The sequence below is a fragment of the Battus philenor genome, unplaced genomic scaffold (assembly GCF_028537555.1).
Source record: "Battus philenor isolate CCGP_79_NKW_IND1 unplaced genomic scaffold, ilBatPhil1.0.hap1 SCAF_27, whole genome shotgun sequence".
Lineage (NCBI taxonomy): Eukaryota > Metazoa > Arthropoda > Insecta > Lepidoptera > Papilionidae > Battus > Battus philenor.
In genome coordinates, this window is record NW_027181690.1 from 8,204,006 (window position 1) to 8,227,212 (window position 23,207).

Below are 23,207 nucleotides of genomic sequence, written 5' to 3' on the forward strand. Positions count from 1 at the left end.
TTTCCAATTTAAAAGCCTGTTTCAAGATTGTTATAAAACAAAACCAAGAGATCCTAATTATTTTTCATGCGAGTCTCGCAAAATTTCTTAACCATGTCACATCGATTTGATCGCATATTTAGTTTTGAGCCATTTATATAATCGAAGAGACAAAAAAACAGTTCGCTCCGAAGTTGGAATTCAACATTCGTAACAATGTAAAAAGTAACACAAAAATGGAAACTAGCGAGTCCTTGAAAACCGGAAAACGGTCAAAGCCACGGTACTATGGTGAAGCCGACAAAATTTGTGCAATATCCGACCGTCAAAAAGCCAAACGCGCAACGTAACGTCTTGGTCTAGGCGGGAAACGATTCCAGCGCTGGCAACATTATAACCGCTTTAATACTGGCAACATTGTAACATTCGCCAATCATTACGTCATAGATCATTCATAGCTTCATGAGGTAGTAGTTCGTTATATACCATACCATACATATAATTTCTGTTAACGTAATAATAAGAAAAAATATAAAAAAATACATATTAAACCAATATATTGTTATTATTTCTCCTGTGTATAAGCAATATTTAAAATGTATAGATCTAAACAAAAAATCTTCCTTTAATAAATAGTAACAATATTTTGAAAATTAAGGGCAAGCTATTAGCAATTATTATCATTACATAAGCACGAAAAACGTTGTAAAAATAATAAGAAAGTGAAGTCAGAAAAGGTTTCCGTCCAAGGAACAGTTAATGACTTAATATCCAAAGCCTGCGTCTAGCTTTACGATATTTAAAAAATCCCTCCTGTCTCCTTCTGTAAAGGATTTTTCGGTGATAATACAGTTTGGGAATTGAAAACTTTGTGATATTGATCACCAAAAACCGGCTAAGTTTATTGTGATCTCTTCTCGGCTCAGGACGCGTTTGTAACCCTAGTAGCTTTATATTAACTACCTAAAAATAGATGAATGTATACCTCATTTGTCACTAAAAACATAATAATTAAATTTTATCAGTCCACCAAATACTGGACCACATGGCGACAGATACCGAGACCAGCAGGGTCAACAGAACTCACTAGAGCATAACCACCACCACTCATTTGTCAGCAAAAAAGATTTAAATATTTTGCACCAAAACATAACAATTCCACTTACACTGACATTTGTTACATATATTTATTTTTTCTATAGGAATGTGATAGGCCAATAACTTCCGGCAGTACAAAATCTACAGCGACAGATATTAACAATGCTTAATTCTAATATGTAGTATTTTGAATTTTGAAAACGTTTTTACTTACTACATCATCATTACTTTATCCATTGATTTTTGGATATACCATGCATTAATTGGCAGGAAATGAGTTACACATTCACTATTTTAGAGAAAATTATTCATAAATACTCTCTTCCCTATATAAATAAGATTTACCATTAAAGTACAGAGTATCAGTAGCTTAGAAAGCACTCTATAAACCCTTAATGAACAATATAGATTCACTAAGCTCTAAATTGACTTCGGTAGTACCACCCTAGGGCCATTACACAGGATAGTTGCGTAGAGAGTCATCAACGAGTTTTATTTCTATTAATAATAATATTTCACACTAGACTTTAATATCGTAAGCGCTTAAATATTGCCAGGTACCCCGAGGCGATAATAACTGGTAAATCCCATTTCAATCTATCTCCTTAACAACTGTACGAAGATATAAAAATGATTCTCTATTTACTCTCAGATATATGCCTTTGCTACTAAACGTCAGGCGATATATCCCTCTTAACATACAAAAAGAAAAGAAAAGGAAGAAAAAAATGATGATTACAGAATCGTGACAACCCTACGCCATCGTCCTAGCAACACGGTTCACCGGGGACACTGCCCTTACATCGCAGAAATGTGCATATTACTCACATGCACGTGCAATAGACTTTAAAACCAAACCATAAGGTTCAAATTATTATTTTCAGCTGCAATAATAGACCGTTCTAGCATGTTATTTGTTACTAATGCAGTCTGCATATCCGTAACGCCAAAGACATAAAGTCTATTTTGTTCGTCGAGAGTGGTGACGTTAAATTTGTTAGATCTTTACTGGAGAGATCCCGGCGAGCGTTACTATGGGTTCGAGATGGTCGAATAAAAATAGATGAAGTCCTTATGTTCCTTCAAGTGTAAGGGAAAGCTGGCTCGTTTCGTTTTATTAATAGTAAAACTAAAAGACTAAAACAATGTAATATTATGCGATACACGGACGTGGAGTCATTAAAATATTATATATGAATAGTTTATAAGATTTATTGATGTGTTTCCTGACATTTTTAGCTTTGCAGTTATTAAAGAGATTTTAAAGGTATTGTGGTTTGAATAACTGAATATTCAGAATATACAAGCTTATATGTTATACGTGCAAAAGCTTTTAAGGAGTAAATGTAAACATTTACGCTTATGCTTTTACGTCTATTTCTTGTCCATCTAAGTTTATATGTATGTATAAAGTGATCACTCTGAAATAGGGTACATTAATTTATTTCTTTTATTGGAATATAACATACTAGTAGCTTCTAGCCGTATAAAGCCTGTAGGGATAGATAGAAAACAATAATTAATTATTAGGGAGTAAAGTTATTGGGAGAAAGTAATGTCGTTTCTGTCTACATATTTTACAGAAAAACCGATTGATTTTTACCGCTCCGGCATTGATTTTTATACTAGATGGCAAAAGGCTGTTGATAACGAAGGTGAATATATTGTTGATTAAAAATAAAATCTTATTAAATATGTAGTCGATATGAATTTAACTTAAGAAAGCGACATTACTTTCCGGTCTATATAAAGTAATCCCAACTTGAATAACATTTTTTTCTTACTAAATTACTAAATATTTCTGGACCATAGATTTTTGGATAAGGTATACCATACATTAATTATCATAAATAAGTTCATTTAACTAGCATTGACTCATTTAAAGTTTTTAAAGGAATGTCACTCAATAAACCCGAAATATTTATGATAGTCCTAGATAAAAACGCCATATTAATTAAATTATATAGGCTTTAAATAGTCTATGGCTATAATTTGGAAAACAAATCATATATTTTTTTTTAAATAAATCTCGTCATAATAAAATATCATCCCTCTCATCATTGTGTCAGTCGATAGACTCCTACTGCAGAGTATAGGTCTCCCATAAATATCGACTTCTTATATATTTATCCCATAAATATCGACTTCTTATATTCGCAATCTATGTAGGCAGGGAGCCCACTCAAGCCTCGTCTACCGGTTCATGGTTGCCTCTTGGGAATCTTTCAGCCCCAAAGGTCGTCGGTAGCACAAAATCCCTCGCCCTCTTTCACTTCAGATGAGAAATTCTTCGATTCAAGAACCTATGTCACGGACCATGTAGGTCCGTGTCATTAGTTCTTCAACCTAATTTCTAATTCGATCTTGAAGCGAAGCTCCGAGCTCCCACTCCATCGATCTGGTTAAGATTGAGCCCATCGTAAACGACGGCGTTGGAGATTCATAGGTCACCACTGACCAAAGACTTACGTCTTCAGCCATTACTATATTGCACACTTAAAAAACATCAAAATAAATTTAAAGAAATGCATTAAATACAAAGTTATCTGTCTATACATTCTGTGTGATGTTTAAAAATCGAGTGAAAACATCGAGTAATGATGTTAGCGCTCGATAGATTTTTTTTTCGTTTTTCTCATCCGTAAGCGTGCACTCTAGTGATGGACTTGATTAATCGATATTAGTGTTGCAATAAAGTTCCTGCGCCTTGTGCCTGTGTCCGACTCCATTAGGGCGTTCGGAGCGGCAAGTTGTTTTTTTGGTGCGTCTTTTAAAAAGATCTATTATGTGAAGCTTGGCACAGGAGGTCGATCTAGTGTGGATTTTAATTAAAACTTGATTAAACTTGATTTCAGTTAGTTTATTTAACACTTTTTAATATTCACGTATGAAAAAATACATAGATGCATAATAATTAAAAAAGGTGTAAGTAATTAAAAAAGATAATTTCTGTCAGACAAAGTATGGAAACAGAAGAAAGACAAATAGCGGGTAACTAACTTGTAGAAACGGAATTATATTTAATTTTATAAACATACACATTTATTTGTGTAGATATTTTTTTTTAATTAGGCTTAAATAGGTTTTAAGTATTAGGCAGAAATGGGAAAATTATATCACGAATTATCGAAGAATATTTATCCTTTTCAAAGACTAAAGGTTAGCCTTGGTCAAGTAATAGCAATCGATTAAGGCGTAGTTCGGTCCCAAAACGCTAGTAGTTGTAAAGAAACCGTGTTAAAAATTTAAATAAAATAAAATTCGTATTTATAATTCTACACATCTACTTCAGTCTTATATATAGACAAGTTTCCATCGAAATGGACAGCAACATCCTCTTAGTACAACAACAAGCCAAGCGTGGGGAATCTGGTATATCCCCCATTGATATCTTTGCATATCTTTTTAGCCTATGCCTTGCAGTGGGCGTCTATTAAACAACGACGACAAATAAGAAAAATATGAGAATAAAATATGGAAAGTATGAATATACATTTAAAATGTTCTCCATCCCTTTTTTTAAGTTTTAAATATTTTAATTCAGTGTGGTTAATTTACAGGCAATTCTTCTTAACTTATATCTTTTGAGACGTTCTTTCTTTTTAAGTGATCTTTTTAAATTGTGGAAACTGTGAATAAGGTACTTTTCGAAAATTTTAATTGGCATATTAGGTTTCTGTTTGTCTTTTTTGTCTGTAGTTTCACAAATAAATATAAACGAAAAACTACGAATAAAGAAAAGGATGGTATAAATTAATTAAAAAATAAAAAACATGAAAATGTTGTATTTTACCTTTAAAAACATGCTATGAGTATGAACACTCATTTGTTAAATCCTCTAAGATTGTTGTACCTTTATTTTACAGGAAGCGGTTGCTATAAACACAGATACACCATAGTCTCTAACTGAAAAAGCCAGTTAATGAAATATGTAAAATTACGTTATGGTATTATTTAATATCAAAAATTGAACGAAAAGTTATTGTTGTCAATAATCGTAAATAGGTAAAAATAAAACATAAACTGGCATGCTATATAGTGCGCAGAACAGAGGGCCTCTGGAGCTCTAAGGTTCTTTGGTGGAGACCATAGGTGGATAGCAGACCTGGTTAAAATCTTCGGTAGAAGCTGGATGCAGTCCGCTTACAACTAGACATATTGCGAGTACGAAGTGAAATCATGGCCTATCTGCGCCTCTCTACTTAAAATATTGTCACCGAATTGTAAAGATGATTAATAAAAATAATAAGTTTGGTAAAGCAAACCATAAAAGACCATAATAAACTTAATAAGTATAACAATAATAAGTATAGGAATGAACTGTGATATCAAAGAATGTGGTGAATAAATGAAGACGACGTTTATATGTATTGAGAACTGAAGAATGAAAGAAAGAGAATGTCAGAGGTTGTAAAGTTTGAAAGAGAATAAATTGGTAGAAGGACAAGTGAAGAGAATGTGAATAAAAGTAATAATGAAAAAAATAATTGTAAAGTACTTCCTTGTCCCAATAATAAGATAGGGAGAACGAGAGGAAAAAATAAAAAAAATCAGTTACATTGTGGACTTTCTATGGCTGAAACAATGATGATGATTGTAGAAGTATAAATATCTCAACATGTATTGGTATAGACATGTCATGTCACAAGATTTCAAAAGTAGAGTTTAATTTAATTTAAATATATATTTTATTTTTTTTCAAAAGATTTACACGTATTTGTAATTAATGTTGTATGAAAATGAGATATTTTTTTCAATTCATGGAACTACGCAGTATATTTGAGAATATCTGGAGCCATTTGACTACACAACACTACTCGGAACAATTGTTGCGCCGGTATGCTTAAACGTTGCATTATGCCTTCATTAGTCATGTTAACGCACCTGGCTCCGACGTGTATTTAAAACCGATCGATATAACTCGATGTTAGTTACTTTGACATTTGAACGTATGTAATTGACGTCTATATTGTTCTGAGCTAGCTTCTGCATACTGGTTTCACCGTGTTGTTCACGGAATTTAACTGTAAAATGCAGAGAATATAATATTATTTATCATACGGATTAGGTTTTTAGAGAGTTTTCATTCATCGGGCTTTGAGTCGGTGAAGCGCTGCAGGCGCCTGGTCCGGACCTCTATGCTAATTTATTTTAAAACTTATAAAAATTATACCCTATTTTTTCGGCATTTTGTATCAGGTAACTATTAAGACAAGGGTCTTCTATCAATGTACGTTACCTGTGATGACTTTCGGCACATTCACGCGGTTTCCCCCTTTGATCCTCTTTGGCAAGCTCAACAGGCTATGGAAAGGGCTATGCTATATTGTTATAAGATATCAAATCATAAATGAGAAAATCCGTAGACGAACAAAAATTACCGTCATCGCTCAGCAGATTTGCAGGTTGAAGGGGAAGTAGGTAAGGCACATAACGCACAGAACACATTACAGAATGGTTATAGAAACCACGAACCAGCAAATGCAGCGTGGAACGTCAACCACAAGGAAAACAGACGATCTTATTAAGTTCAATGAAAGAACCTTGACGAAGGTCGCTTGCAACCAATCCCTAAATAACTGGGAGAGACTTATGTTCAGCTGTGGATGTCCTATGGCTAAAATGATGACAATAAAGTCATCCAACTATATTCTTAAGGATGTTATGATAAGGATGATGATCTTTAAGGTCGTTGGAAGATGATGGATGCTGGCCGCTACGAACTGGTCTTATTAGAATTATATGAGAAGCCTATATCCAACAGTGGAAGTCTTACGGCTGGAGTGATTATGATATTTGTCTATTTTTTAGTTAATTTCTATAACTAGCTTAGTTAGTTTTCCTTACACAGATAATTTTATTACGATTTTGTGCCATCATTTACAGTTTTTCTCTTCATGTACGATTTTAAGTTTTCCTGTTGTTCAGTATGGTTCGAATTATGCAAAGTAAACAATTGTAAAGACGGAAACTTAATTGCGTGTACTATTAAATCACAAATAATTCGAAATTCAAAATTCAAAATGTAGCTTTTAAAATATTATAAGACTGGCCACGTGTTTCTCACGTTAGTATAAATCCATGTCAGTACTACCAACCCTTTAGCCGAAGTGTCAATGACATCAGTCACGGAACTTGTTCCAAGACTAGATCGTGTCGTTTTTTAAACTGATTGTATAATCAGAGTTCATAAAGTGCATTTCTAATAGCGCCCAGGACATTTCTTATGCAAATAAATGTACCGTCAGATTGCTGAATTAAAAATGCCATACACGATCTCACAGACGGAATGACTTTGTTATGTCTGCAATAACAGTTATGTGGGCGGCGCACAGAGCGCTTATTTACAGAGACATCAAATATTCATAAATTTTATTTTGTTTACAGGTTAATGTAAAAAATATAATTAAAATATTATTGTAATTGATGAATGGCTGGTGAGGTATCGATAAAAACTTTCAACTTAAAATTACCAGGATGAGTCCCAAAAAGGACCTTGATCTTAGAGGAGCCCACAGCAAACGCAGGCGGACATTTTGTTCACTTTCATAATATTATTAACACAGTAGCGGAGAATTCACAAAAAATGAAACGCACTAATGTAATACAATTTTTCACAAAGTTTTGGTTAATTTACTTTATTAGATGAGACTTCTGAGACATTATACGAATGTGCATACGCGTTTACTAATTTTATGAAAGGTTTTAATTTTAGGGCTGCTTCTTTTGTTGACTCGTCGGCACTCTGATCTCTTTCAATCCCTGCGCAGGATTTTATCCAGGAAACCTGACCTTTTTACCTATTTTAGTTATCTGTCTTTTGCTTCTACTACCAAGGGATCTAGCGAATCGGTGTGTCAAATAATAGATAATAATTTATTAATGTGGTGCTTTAGAGTTTATACGTACGTTTCCCTGGGGGTCGATGAGCTGAGCGTATTTGGGCGCCTTCGCCTTGCTGCCGTCCGCGAAGACTCCGGCAAGTCGCAGCGGAGTCCCCGGCCGTGCCGCGGCTCGCTCGTACTGCGCGCCTACACGTCCGCTCTCTGCAGAATTAAAATCCTTAGTAATAAAACTTTAGAACACAGGCTACGAAGATAATTTATCGAAGTTTTACTGCTTCATATCATCATACCAACCGTGGGATATAGGCCACCCTTATAGTTTTCTAAAATAATAGATTAAAAACTATCTTCTTACATCCAACAACTTCTGACAACCTTAACAAGATCTGTCTACCTTTAGGGCGGACATCTTTCACTGCTTGCCGGTCCGTGACATAAACAATGGTTTTATCGAAATTTTATTTTTTAAAATTATCATCATTTTCTTCGCGGGGGCTCTCACAGCTAGAAGTTGGCCTCTCCCATATATTTGTATACCGGTATGAAGCTACCTACATCCAGCGTCTTCGGACAACCTTAATAAAATCTATTAACCTCGTAAGTTGAAGTCTTCCGCTGCGCTCACTTCTTATGCAATTGTATAGTTATTCCTGATTAATTAGTTCAAGGAAAACTTGGAAGAACTGGGTTGTTATTGAAAAAAAATGGAAAGATATATAATAGTTATAGAAAACAATTAATAAAGATATATAAAAATATGATATATTAATTAATATGTATTTAAACAAAACATACAGAGATTACTAAACATGCAGTAAACTATACAATTTATTTTACGCACATTACTTAGAGAAGATAAAATTACACATTATTTCAAAATCAATGGTCCTAACGAAACAAGAGAGCTGTCCAGTGTTTTGTTTTACGCTCGGCAGGATATGCTGAGTCAGTGTCCTTTTGGTCGACAGTGTCGCTGATTGTATAAGTCCGATATCTATAGTTTACTTCATTACCTCTGTTACATGGACCATTGTTATAATACTAACTCTCTCTATTGTATTGATCAAATACAGATGTTAAAAAATGCGCTGGTCCGCACGAGTCTGCGTGGTGTTATTACGTTTTATATTATACCCGATACTTACGGCCATGTTAAAAAAATATTACTTATAATTTACAGCAAATATAATTAGTGTGTAAGTCAAAATAATTGCTAAATACATTTACATTTAAACATGTTTACGTAATTTTTATGTACAATTTCCTTAAATCGATCGATCCGTTATAAATACTAGGTGGCTTTTGATAAATGCCGTTGTAGCTGAGCAGTGGTAGTCCAGCGGTACAGGACTGAGACCTACGACCTACGATTGGGTTCGATTTCCGGGATACAGTCTTATATAATTTACACTTTGTGCTGTTACTGCTCACAAACAAGTTTCAAGAGGGTAGGCAGCGGCGTCTTCTCCGTATCATAATATCATATTGCGATTGCCAACCCGCCTGCCAAGCGTGGCTTTTATGGTATATCTCTCTATAGATATCCGTGCGGGAGTCTTGTGCCCTTGCAGTCGACGTCTATGGGCCGAAATGATGACTACGACGTTATAGCTAATATAATTAAAAAACCAATGAGTCATTGTAATAAAAGTGACGAAACTGAAAAATCTTGACTATATTTAAATTATTACATAGTAGTTTGTTGGTATTTTGTTTTATTATTATTTAGAGAGCCGTTTAATATTGTTTACTGTTTGAAATAACCTCTTTTTACTTTATATATGTAAAGAATATGTCGCAAAATTACATTTCATTAAATTTTTGTCTTTTTGTTTCTTCTGGCTAATCTTTGAAATGGCTGGAACGATTTTCACGGGACTTATACTGGCAGCTAGCTGATGTAATAAGAAGTAACTCAGACTAATGATATTTATAAAAATAAATCTTTAAAAAAAGTTAATATTTTTTGTGTTCGATTCCTCGCGAACAAAATCTCGGGCGCAGCTAGTATATAAATAAATGTGACAACTCTTCATACTTTAAGATAACCATAAAACCAAAACACTGCGTTACATTTTTTATTTTATAAGCGTGAATTTTACACCACAAGTTCATCATATATTGGTTTAACATAAATATAGTTTTATCTGTATTATAGAAATAATTGTTTTTAATCGTATTGTAGCTTTCACATAAAACTCTCTGTCGTATCATTACTCTGTGCGCATATCCTGTGAGCAGCCTTGCGTTTATTATTACCAGTCGGTTTCCCGCGACCTCCTTCATATAGAAATGGTAAGCGACCGTGCGGTTATAGGAACGATAGCTTTGTATTTCTCGCGAACTTGCTAATTGAGTTATAAATATTAATCAATTGATAAACAACATGGGAAAATTATAACGACCGCGATTTTTAGTATGTCTTGGTTTTTTACAATCACTTCTTATAAAAATGTTATTCTCTTTTGCATACAATGTAAGAAATATATAAAAAAACGAGTTTAAACTTGAATCTATAAATGGAAATAGTTTTCTGAAATAATAACAAAATGACAATGTATAATATTAAAAAAAGTGTTTGTGATCACTCAGAAATATATGTAACATGTAATTATAGGTTGCATTTATTACTTAAAATATTACAATTTACTGAAACAGTTATCCTGTGTAAGTTTTGTTACAGATTTAGCAATAATGCTTCGATCTGTTATATAAAAAGTTTTATTTACAAATTTTTATATTTTATTTGTTATTGAATTTTAGAAAGTAGTATTAAGTATATTGAGCAATAGGTTATTTATAAAATAAAACAATTTTGACTTTTGACTGTTATTAACACGGGTCGTACTTGTATCGGAATGAGAATGCATTATATACACATACAGGTAATAAATAATAGTAATAAATAGATTATATTTCCACACTTTTACAACTTTTTTCAACCAATTTAGTTTTCATAAAAATATCTCTTACTTCGGTGTGTCTTAGGGCAAAGGCCTGTTCCAACGTCTTCCAATGCCTCCAGTTAGCTGCTACCGTACGCCACATGAAGTCTAACGTTGTATGTCCATCTCAAGTACCAGACAGGCATCATTTTGTTGCATTTTAAATCTTTGCTTCTGAGTATATGATTAATCCACCTCCATGTTATTGATCAATTCGTGTCAAGATGTCAGATAGCTTTGTTCTTCCTTGTATGTCTATTTAAAACTTTGTTTCTTAGTTTTATCTCCATGGCTCTCTGACACCTTGCTAGTTGCTTTTTGTCTTGTTTTATGGTTTTCTTTACGTTTTTTTCTCTATTTTGAAGCCTAGTTATTATTTGCTTTTCATTATTTCCTTTATTGTTCAATATTTTCTACATTCAGTAGTAATTATTTTGAATTTTGATCACTGGGGGACATTATCTGTCTTAGATATACCTTTTTATTTATTTATTAAAATAGGCACGCAAAAGGCATTACCGTAGTTTTATGTTACAGAGCACAAAATGAATTATTATTGCCCATTGTATGTGTACACAAACCAGGCCTTAAGTAGCTTATATTTAAACGTTTATAACGGAATAAAAAACAGCAAACAATATTCAACGGCACTAAATGATGAAACAAGACATGAACGACCTATTGTATTTTAAATTAATTATGATCAAGATTTTCTACTACTGTTACAGTGATCTCATGGGAAAATGAAAGTGATTTATTTACGAAAAGTGCTTAAGCATTCTTTGTCACTAATTATGATAAAATTTTGAGTTTTATTATTTATATATAATTTTGAAATTACTAAGGTTCTTTTACCTGAAGCCGGTCGGGCTCGATAGGCGGATATCGCACGCGGCGACACGAGGGCGAAGGCCCGCGTGCGGAGCAGAGCTGCGATGGACCCCCGCGCTGCTGCCAAAGCACCACCGCGGCAGCCACACGCCGAAAACCATCCTACAACAAAAACATTCAACTTAATATATGTCCAATAATAGCTGAAAAACGTAGTAAAATTTTTAATAGAACATTTTAGGGTTTGAGGTCATCCAAAGAAAAATATATACTTAGAAGATATATGTTACATCTTCCAAGTATAACTAAATTAAAGAGAAAAAATAATAATTGTAGGTTGATGTCACGTCTGCGTTCATAAAAAAAATTACATTGGGGGTTAGGTCAAATCGTGAAAATCATCATCATAATTTCAGCCGTAGGACGTCTATCTGAAGATATACAATTATAAAAATTATAAAAGGTATCAAATCTTATTTTTAATTAGGTACTTAATAATTATAATTATATAACTTAAGCAAAATAATTCAAAAATATATTAACAAGAAAATTATTCTATTCACCGATAGATGGCGCTAGTTGCTCTATTTCCTGAAAGCAAAATGTCTTAGAAAATTTTTTTACATACTCTTTTTTTTAACATACTCTTTTCTTGTATTAATTTTTTTTTATCAATCGAAGTATCTTGGTCTATAAAAATATATATACTCGTATATAATAAAAATACGTCGTTTTTATAATGGTTAAAAATACAAGCATCTAGTATTCATAATCAATAACTTGCTGTACAATTTTTTATTTATTTAACTATGCACTGATGTATTTTTAACGAAATATAAATTATATAGACATAGAGTCAATTCGCCTGTTTGTATATAATATAGTCCGCCTATGCTAGTATGATATTTACCAAGATTATTAAATATAGAAGTGTAAGCAAGTAGAAATATCACAATATCTTTTGGTTAATTTCAGACATATTTATTTATTTATTATTTACTGAAAATTGACATCTACTTTAAATAATAATAAGAAAACATGCATATGGGAAGGCCCTTTTAATGGTTTATTTCTTATTATATTCCTTACATCTGCTGTGACATTTAAACGTACATAACGACTGTAATTAGAAATGTACCAAGTGAAATTTAATTCAGTAGATTCATCGCAAAAAGCGAGGGAATCGTAACGTCAGGTCGCATGAAGCGAGCCCGGGCCTCGACTGAAATGGCAACACTCGCTCGCGACCAACTGACGCAACAAAGGTCACTGCGGTAACCCCTTGCGTGTTTTTGTTGCATTCTTTCACCGGTGTGAGATCGTTTTCCTGTTTAACAAGTAGAAATTACACGGCCCGCGGCAACAGTTCTACATAGTTGTAAATAAAATTAAACAAAAGAAGAATATTATGATAGTGTTTATATATTTATTTACATACGATCTTTTAACACGAACCACTTGTGCGGTGATAGACGCTCGATTTAAATTCGAATTTCAAATTCAAAATATCTTTTTATACACACATTTGAATCGTCGATTATTTTAACATTATAGGTGCCAGCTGGCCAGAAACAGCATCAATCATGCAAAGGAATCGATTTACGAAGTTCCACAAAATTTCGATGAACTAAAAACTCTTGAATCTCAGGGTCTCATTGACAAGCTTAATATCGCTCAATGAGTAATGGAGAGGACTGTACTCGTGTTTTATCTGCTAGATGATATCAGGAAAAAGCAAATTCATAGACGAACGAAAGTAACTGATATAATTGAAGCCAATTGCGTTGTCGAAGTAGCATGGAGGAGGTCATATAGCGTGCAGAATAGATGGCCGCTGGGGCTTAGAGGTTCTGGAATAGAGACCACAGGTCAGCAAGCACAGCGCAGGACCTCAATCTACGAGGTGGACAGTCGACCTTGATTAGATCGTCCGAAGACGCTGAATGGAGCTCGTCTACAACCGATCCTATTGGAAGTCTCTGAAAAAGTTTTATATCTAGCAGTATTACATCTGAAATAAAGATAATAATATTTTAGACATGTCTTTCGGATTGTTCTTGGTAGAATAAATCTTTTTGCAGATGCTCCTTAGCTAACTATTGTTCTAAATGCATTAATATGGTACATTATTATATATTTCGATGTGTAACTTTGTTGTTTATTGACGTCGGAAACAATGATATGAAGCAATGAAAACATTTCAGTTCTCTATCAACAGATGGCGCTCTATCAAATTGCACTCTGTGGGCTATAGACGTAGTATAATGGGCTTGTAAAAAGGCGGGCAGCGCATAACGCGGTTGTTAGCCCGCGCCCGCTCGCCGCAAAAAGTCTGCTCGCGATCGTGGACACTCTCACTGTTACAGACTAGATACGACACAGTCACTGCGATCCCAAAATTAAACGTTTTAGAAGCGGACTTTATAGTACAGAGTATAAAAAACGTATTTAATTAAACTTTTTTAGTAATATCAGACAAAAATGTTATTGTTCCAACGCTTTTATTTTTATAATCAAGACTTTTTTTAACTAACTTTCACTGCTGCTAAGTGGCATGAAACGATGAAACAGGAAACAGGTCTAGACTAAAACCTTTTTTCAAGTAGCGAAGCTCGATGGCTTCCTGGGGAGCCTTGGCTCGGGTCGCTACATATTACTATTTTATCGTATTGGGAGGTCCATGAGCTCTTAGATCGCTTTGACTGACGCTCCATAAAGTGATTACGCTAATGGGCCCCACGAAGGGACTTGCAACCTTCGGACGTCACACGCCGATTATATCCATTTATGGCGATACAAAAGCGCTCGCGTGTGCTGAACCTTGACTTAGTAGGTTGCTATTGCCTGACCACTAGATGGGATAGCGTAAGCACTGGAGGTCGAAGTTTGAGGTTCCCTATGATATATGATCCGGAATCGTTCCCAACGAGACCAGTTGGTTGTCGAATGGCGAAAGAAAGTAGTATTTTCTTTAACATTATCTGAGTTCATAAAAAGTAATTAAATAACTTTTTAAAGCTTACAATTGTTCAACCCCTTCATAACTGTCAAACTGTAGCCTTAATAATAAGTTTTCAAAAATGATAAAAAGAAATATTATACGGATATAATGGCCAGTTGCTATTATTTGTCAGAAAAATAGCCTCGCTAGTGCTTATTAAAGAGCGGTGTTAGCTTTGTCCACATGCGTATCACTGAAATAATTTGGTAATTGCAACAAACTCTCTTACTTCCAGTTTCGCCACACCACAAGAATATATATTTTTTTCAACCAATTGTACAACGCGGTTACATCGACGTACAAGGTTATTAGTTATTGATGTATGTAAAAGTTATAAAGTTTTAAAAATGTATAGCTCGTTTTTGAAACCATTGATTTTTTGACAAGATGTAACACGATGGTTGAAAACAAATGAGACAATCACGCGTTTAACTCTTTTATACATATAGTCAATCAACCTGTACATCTCCCTATTTTATATCTCCATACTTGATGTTATATAAAGTGACGAGTCGTACGGAATGATGTTTTGCTTGCGAAGTAATAATAATGTAATATATACTCTGATTTACAGATCGATTTTTGTAGTAAATAAACCTGTTGAGTTCTATCTTGTGGCGTAAAATGAAATAAACCAGTAACGTTTCAGCTACATTTAATTAAAATATTCATAATTCCATTGACTTTATTATCTCCCTACGAAAAGAGCTGTTTGCGAATAATGGACACATTATAAGGCTTGGTTAATAGATTTTAATCATTATCATCAAAGCTGAACATACGCTCTTATAGATTTTCTATAACACCGGTTGGAAGCGGCCTGCGTGTGTTTTCTGACGACCTTACTAAGGTTATCTGTCCTTATATGCTACCCTTCATATTTTATAACGCAATAAGTCACCAATAAATGTTGTATTCCTCGTATCCAATTGTCATGTATGTATTCCTAATGATACCACGTTATAATAAAATTTAAGTAAAACTCGAAAGATATGTCTTAATTTCCTGTTTTTTCACTGTTTTTAATGTTTTATTCAAATCATAGATGGTACAAAATAGTCATAAGAAAACTTAAGAGCTACAGAATTTACTAATGATCCTATCTATACGTTTAATTTTTTTCTTCTTTTTCCAGCGGATAGACGCCCACTGCAAGGTATAACCTCTTCCAAAGAATACCACGAAGACCCATCTGCCTGCATCCAGCGACTTCTCGCAACCGGCTCAAAGTCACCACTTAAGAACGTTTCAGATCCAATAGACTTGGCTGCTCGAGCGATGTTCCTGGTCCACTGTCACTTCAGATGAGCAATTCTTCGAGCTACGTAGGCGGAACTTCGTTCTTCTGCGGATCTTCTTATTTCTGATTCTATTTCACAGCCAAACTTCGAGCTTAGCTCTCTCCGTTGCTATCTGGGTAGCCATGAGCCATCTTATAAGGCCCAACGTAAGGGACCACTTCTCGAATCAGTAAACCCATCTTAAATTTATTATTAATCTAAAATAAATCAATTTCTGGTACAAGTGATAGTGGATCGAAGTATGTTATTATTACTCAGGGCATCATATATTATCATGTTAATTTAAGCCGAGAATAATAAATAAAAGTTTATTTTAGTTGTTGACGGTGGTCGGGTTATGTAAAATAAACTAAAAACCACATCCTATCAATGTGTAATACAAGGTGCGAAATCCGACACCAAACAAAAAGTATATAAGAAAAAAATAATGATTACAATAATTACACGGTATAAAAACTTATTCTAGAATTGACAATAAAATCAAAAACTTTCAGCTTCAATTATGCATTTTTCTACCAATGGTTCAGAATGCCAAGAACCGGAAACTCAACAATTGCTTATTTTAAATGAAATTTAACAATTTTAGATGTACACATTACTTATTTCCAAGCATTTCGAACAACTAATTAATTTTGAATGCTATCATAAGGTTTATTTATTAATGTACTTTTCATTCCATTATTTTTATCTATTTTATTATACTTTTGATTTTAAATTTATAACTAAGACAAGGAAGGTCTAAGATATCTTATGATACAGCGTTCATTCATGTTTGTTAATAACGATGCCAATGGTTATGTTTACCTTTAGCGTTAAGAACCGAAGATTCTAGATACATCGTATAACTCGAGGATCTAGCTATATTTTACCACATATGTGTAATTTGTTTTATTTTTAAAAAAGCATGTTTTTGTAAGCCTTCAACGCGCGCATACGGCTTTACCTGTTTCCGATATCACTTACCGGAGAGACGTCTCATTAAGTAAATTTAATACGATCGCCGACTATTTATTGTCAACGCGTGGTATTGTATGGAGAGCGGCATCGCGCTTGCGACACGCCCGCCGGTGTCCGCGTGATTGGCATTGAATGACCGCCGCGTATGGGTACTGTTCACCGTACTCCGTCTCACTAGCGACTTCGCCACTTCAACTGAATAACTTTCGATTTTTTTTTATTAATCGCATTCTTATTGAGTGATACATCCTGTCTGCAGCCAGGCTTTTGAAATATAAAATGTGGGCAACATTTTTGTGATTAGCACCCTCATATTGCGAGCGTATAGATGCGGCGTGGGTAATGCAAGACCAGTCAGAGATCTATGTCTTACAGTGGGCGTCTATCGGCTGACTTGACGATGACCCTCATGTACAATGTGTTCGGCATCACGGCATACATCTTGTATTCTGCGTTACGCTATTAAAATTTGAGTACAATCGCGTAGAAAACATTGGAATTACTGAGTGTGTTATGATGCATTTTTTATCAATATATGACCACATTTCAATATGATATTGTTATTTCTTACTACCAAAATGGCGAAATAGAAGAGAGAGAGAGAGAAAGATCAGAGAGTATATTTTGACCGCAGGACATCCACTGCTGAATATAGGCATCCTCCCTAGATTTTCAACAGATCCGCTTGGAAGTGGCCTGCAACCAGTATATTTCGATAACCTTAACAAAATCGCCTTATGGGTGGATTTCCTAGGCTCCGTTTGCTGGTCCGTGGCAGAGTGGTACTCTCAAAGCTTAAGGTCCTGGCGATCATCCGTTCTGTGCGCCATGTGGTTCAATGACGCTTTAAATTACTAACGGATATAGTTCAGTTATGCCGGTTTCTTTCGTTCGTCTAAGAATCCGATTAACCCTCATTCGATCTCGTGAAGAAATCCCGATAATAGCTTACTCCATGACTAGTTGAGCAACTGTGAGCTTATCAAACAGGCTCGAAGGGCCACGTTTAGATGCCGTACGTCATTACTGCTCACAGACATTGGTCATTTTCGTATTGGTAAATTTTCGTCTCAAGTCACTGAGAGATATTACGGGAAGATGTTTTGCAGGGTCGTGAACGCTGCCAAGTCGAGTTAAATCAGAGAGTTCGCTGATAATGAAAAGGCTATATAAAGTATTTTGTATTTCAAAATATACAACGCTTATAATCTTGTACCTTAAAATAATGTCTCTATAGGACATTTTCTACGTCTTCAAATTAGAAGCGTAGTAACGGTTAAATTCTACGTTTATGGGTAAGTTACCTATCTAGTTGGTCTCTGGAAGAAAAATGCCCCCAGACAACACAAATCACTTGATAAACTTTCGTACTAAGGATTTAAAGCAAGACTCTTTCATCGATTTAGTGAAGCACAAACATAATTATTAAAAGCCTTGTATTCTAAACGAGTCGAATAATTTTTTGCGTCATTTTTGTATCAAAAAACCTAAGTTGTTCACTAATATTTGTTTTACCATATCCGCAATTATTGCATCTGATTATTTAAAATGCGTACTGCTGTAGCGGGAACTATTATTCACTGATAAAGAATTTCTTATTACTCACTTGTTTAAGGAGGCAATAGAAACGATCGTTTTCCTTAAACGATTTGGATATTTCGATTTGTTCCAATACCGACATCCGACACGTGTGACGAAAACGCGGTGAGAATTTACATTCAATAAACATTTTTTTGTTAATCTTAAACGAGGATATTGGTTTAAAATTTTTTGACTTTATTGCTGTATTATTTTTCATGTAGACTTGTCATGTGATAAAAACAGTAATTTTGTTAGTTAGTTTACAGCGTGCCCATGTTGTCCATATTGATGACAGTTTAGAGGATTCGATACCCTCATTCGCATACTGAAAGTGTATTATATACACCTACAATGTAGTGTCTTGTTAATTTTTGTCATCACCATCATCACTTAATCATCATTGGCTAGCTAAAAGTCACTCAACGAGCCATGAAGAGGGCTATCCTGGGGATTCATTTACAAGATCTAATCAAAAAATAATCTACGTGAAAAACAGAATGCGGAGATCCATAGACGAATGAAAGGAATCGACATTGGTAAGTTAAGTAAGTGCCCGTGAGCAGGTCACATATCGGAAAACAGATAGCCACTAGTGTTTTAAGGTTCAGGAGTAGAGATCACGAACCGGCAAGCGCAACGCAGGGCTTCCACTCACAAAGTGGACAAACCATCTTGGTTAGAAGACAGTAAATGGAAGCCTCTAAAAGGTCTTATAAGAAATATAAACGTGACGCTTTTGTCAAGTACTGATTAACATCCTATGACTGAAAGATGTAAAATTATGTACATATAATATTCAATATGATTGTTTCAACATTTTATTTATTTATTAAGATTCATATACAAGCTAGCATAATGGCCAGGGTTGTGTAAACATACAATAGGCGAACTACTGCTAATTTAAACTTACATTGTATTACGCAGTTGGAGTAGCTATTTAAAATAAATAAATGTAAATAAATAATTTTGTAAAAGGTTATTCAGTGCATTTGAAAGAAAAAGATGTTTTCTATACGAAAACAGATATATTATTAAAACTTTATAAATAAAGAAATATAGGACTTAATACTGTAGACAATATATATCTATGGATACTGAGATAGAATGTTGTATGTGTAGAAATTCGGTTAAAAAAATTACTATATTAATCAGCTCTGCTGATGCTAACAAGCAAGAGCGTTATCAGCGTACCATAATAACACACCTCGATCGCCAACTCGCCTGCCAAGCGTGGAATTTTGGTACGTCTCTTATTGGCCGTCTATGTGCTGAAACGACGACGACGATGACAAAACTATGACTACAGCCAACCTAGTTTAAAGATATTAATACAACTTTATATGACGAAGTATTAATCTTTTTCAGCAGATGACTTATTCGTATCTGTTTTCGCAAGAATAGATTTCATAAAATAATTTTTAGCAATGTGATAGTAAGAACAATGGTACATAGGGAATCATTTATCAGAACATCATCAAGCTTCATAACCAGAGATAATCGTGGGTTATTTTTTAATACTTCATGAGAGAATAATGCGTTCTAGTATATATTAAATGATGGGCTCTGTGAAAAGCTGCTCTGTACCGCCGGTCTGGACGACGCTTTATGGGCAATTTTTATGAGTTAAAAAACCATGGAACGCGCGCTCGCCGACCTTCCTCCAAGGACGACCGCTTTGCCCCGCCCTCAACCGGGCGCGATCGACCATAGATATATACCTTTTTTACCGGACGTAGGGATGCGCTTGATAATTCAAATTCTAAATATCTTTATTCAAGTAGTCATTTACACGCACTATTGAATCGTCGATTATTTTAACATTATAAGTAGTAAGTTACCACAGGCTCGGAATGCTGATGTGCTGAGAAGAGCCGGCAAGAAGCTGCAGTTGCTCTTTTTAAATGTTTGATGTATTCATTATAAAATCAACCATGTAAATGACTATGAAATGAATGACTAGAAACCAAGTTCTACGCATTTGGACAAACTAAAAGTTCTTAAATGGTATAAGATTTATTTAATAATTTACTTTTAAGTTTACATTTAAAACTAAGAAAAGGAAGATCTAAGATATCAAATGAAATCATGTTCTGCGTGCGTTAAGTAATGTATGTGTAAGTACTGTATTTTTTTATAGAAAACAAAATTTTTTAGAGCAGTGGTATTCCAGCGGTATAAGGTTGAGATTTCCGATCGCTGGTCACGGGTTCGATTCCTTTTGTGCAAGTGCAAGGCTCACAAACAAATTTTCAGAGAATGGACAGTTTCCTCTGCGTACTATAATACCGTACTGCGATCGCCAACCCGTCTGCCAGGAGTGCAAATTATGATATATCCCCATAGACATCTTTGGGGAGTCCTTATCATGCAGTGGGCATTTATGGGCTGAAACGACGATGAAATTAGTCAACAAAGTTGCATACATTCTGATTGACTAAAAACTCTTGAATGCTATAGTAGTTTTTGGGGTAGGCCTATAGTGTACAATAATTGTTATGAAATATTTATGTTACCAATGATGATTTACAATTATTACAAATTAATAAAAAGAATTGAAATGGGGTCTCTAAATCTGGAGCTCTGTAAGAACGTCACAATCTAATAATTGAGAAGAATGGGGTAAAGAGAGGGCTAAATACGGGATTTCTTTATAAGAACGAATCAGGCATGCAGGGATTCTTAGACGAATAAAAGTAAATGTCGGTATGTCCCAACGCACAGAATAGATGTCCGCTGGAAACATAGAATTAGGGAGAGGAGACCACGGATTGACAAGCTCAGCGAAAGGTTTACAGCCGATCTTGTTAAGGCTTTTGAAAGACTCTAGATGCAAGCCTCTTCAAATCAGTCTTATTGGAAATCTACGGCGTATGTTCAGCCGTGAACCTACCGCCTTCGACCTGAAATGATTATAATGATACGTATTTTGATATTGGTACCATTTTATTGTTTCTACTGTTGGGATAAGTCTGTTGTTAGAAAGTTAATAATGATGAGTTTCTATAATAATATCGATATAGTATTAACTTATTTAGAAAATTATTGTATTAGTATACTTAAAAGTGATCAGATGAGCAGCGATGATAACCTTATAGTGAATACAAAGTAACAAGGGTTTATATAGACAGCAAAAGCAACCCTCTTATATATCGGAAACATTTCACTTGTTATTGTCGATCGGCAAACTCTTATTATCATATTCGAATAAAACGAAAGATATACCACGTTAATATCTTTCATTTACCGTCTATCTTCCATCTTCTAAAATATTTTGTTAATAGGCTCCGATTCTAACTTATGTTTTAGTTAAGTTTGTAAATTAAGTCAAATTTAAGGTCACCAAGAACTAATGTTATAAAAGGTGATTGGTCATAAATGTGAAAGCTATAAGGTTCTGAATCTACAACTCGAATGTACGGTACACCTTATCCAAAAATTAATGGTTTCATAGATAATAAATAACTTAATGATGATGTAGTATGAAAAAGCGTTTTCAAAATTCAGATACTTCAATATTAATTATGGCTATTTGGCAATTTCGTATCTATTACCAAAAGTTATAGGCCTGTGGCATTCTAATAGAAAAAAATAAATTAATGTAACCTATTTAGAGTAATCACTTTATATAGGGTTATTGGAAATTAGTGTATCATTATTAAAGCTTTTTGCTGACAAACAGCTATAAATTCATCTCTACATAGCTTTTGCACCTATAAACAATCACTATGTGTGTCAAAAAATGTAACTCATGCCTTGTTCGAACCACCTGTCGTTTGTCCATCTACAGGGTGAACAAACGACATACTGAAGGTCGACGGTAGAAGTCGGAAGAAGTAGTTATAGAAAATTTATGTGAGATCCGTTCGTGCAGCTGTGGACTTTTGGATGAAATGATAATGATGGTGATGATTAGACCCCTGAGAAAGCATTAAGTGAACGATTTAAACGTTTTATTTAACAATATTAAGATAATTAAGTGAAGTGAACTTTAAATATGACCCCATCACATCTTCATCGGACTAGGAGAATCGCTGTAGCGGATTATCTATACTAAGGCATCGAAAGATTCGTCGCACTTGAATCGACCTCCACCTGTACCTTTTGAACTTCATGCAGCCAAAAAAAAAATTAAAAATGCACGTTAATAAAATAACAACAATCTCCGATGATCCCACAGGCTAATTTCAGGTTCGAACGTTACCACGATATAAGATTTTTGCAATAAGTTCCTAACTCTTGTTTTTATTTTAGGCCCGACTGGCTATCGCCAGAAATGCTAATTTATTTATTTTATCTTTTAAGTTAATAAAAAGTCTAAGCGTTCATAAATTCATAGTCGGAAACACTGATAATGTTTTCGTTTAAATTTATAACTTTTTGTCCGACAAATCATTGTACATCTTTTAATATTTTTATAGTCTCAAAAAGTGATCCTTAACAACCATTTCCATACTTTTGTAGGCCGATTTGCCTTTAAAACTATGTCGGGTCACCAGATCGGTCATCATCATATCCTTAATTTGTTTTTCCTTTGCCAAGGATTTCCTTGTCAGGTTAGTACTTGACAATTCTCTCGGACCAATGTTTCAACATTAGACGCACTTTTAATTTATGCGATAATGATGTTAGTTAATGCCGCCATAATTATAAGTATAAACAGGCATAAAAG

At 34.3% G+C, this 23,207-nt stretch overlaps 1 protein-coding gene across 1 annotated transcript in view; it reads right to left on the reverse strand.

Annotated features, from left to right (window-relative positions):
• The window catches only part of B4, a 170,766-nt gene that overhangs the window by 20,921 nt on the left and 126,638 nt on the right, over positions 1-23,207 (reverse strand). Inside the window, exons 3-4 of the mRNA XM_068768841.1 lie at positions 11,723-11,860; positions 7,987-8,123 (exon numbers count right to left, since the gene is read on the reverse strand). Coding sequence (XP_068624942.1) covers positions 7,987-8,123; positions 11,723-11,860 — 275 coding nt within the window. The remainder of the gene's footprint in view (positions 1-7,986; positions 8,124-11,722; positions 11,861-23,207) is intronic.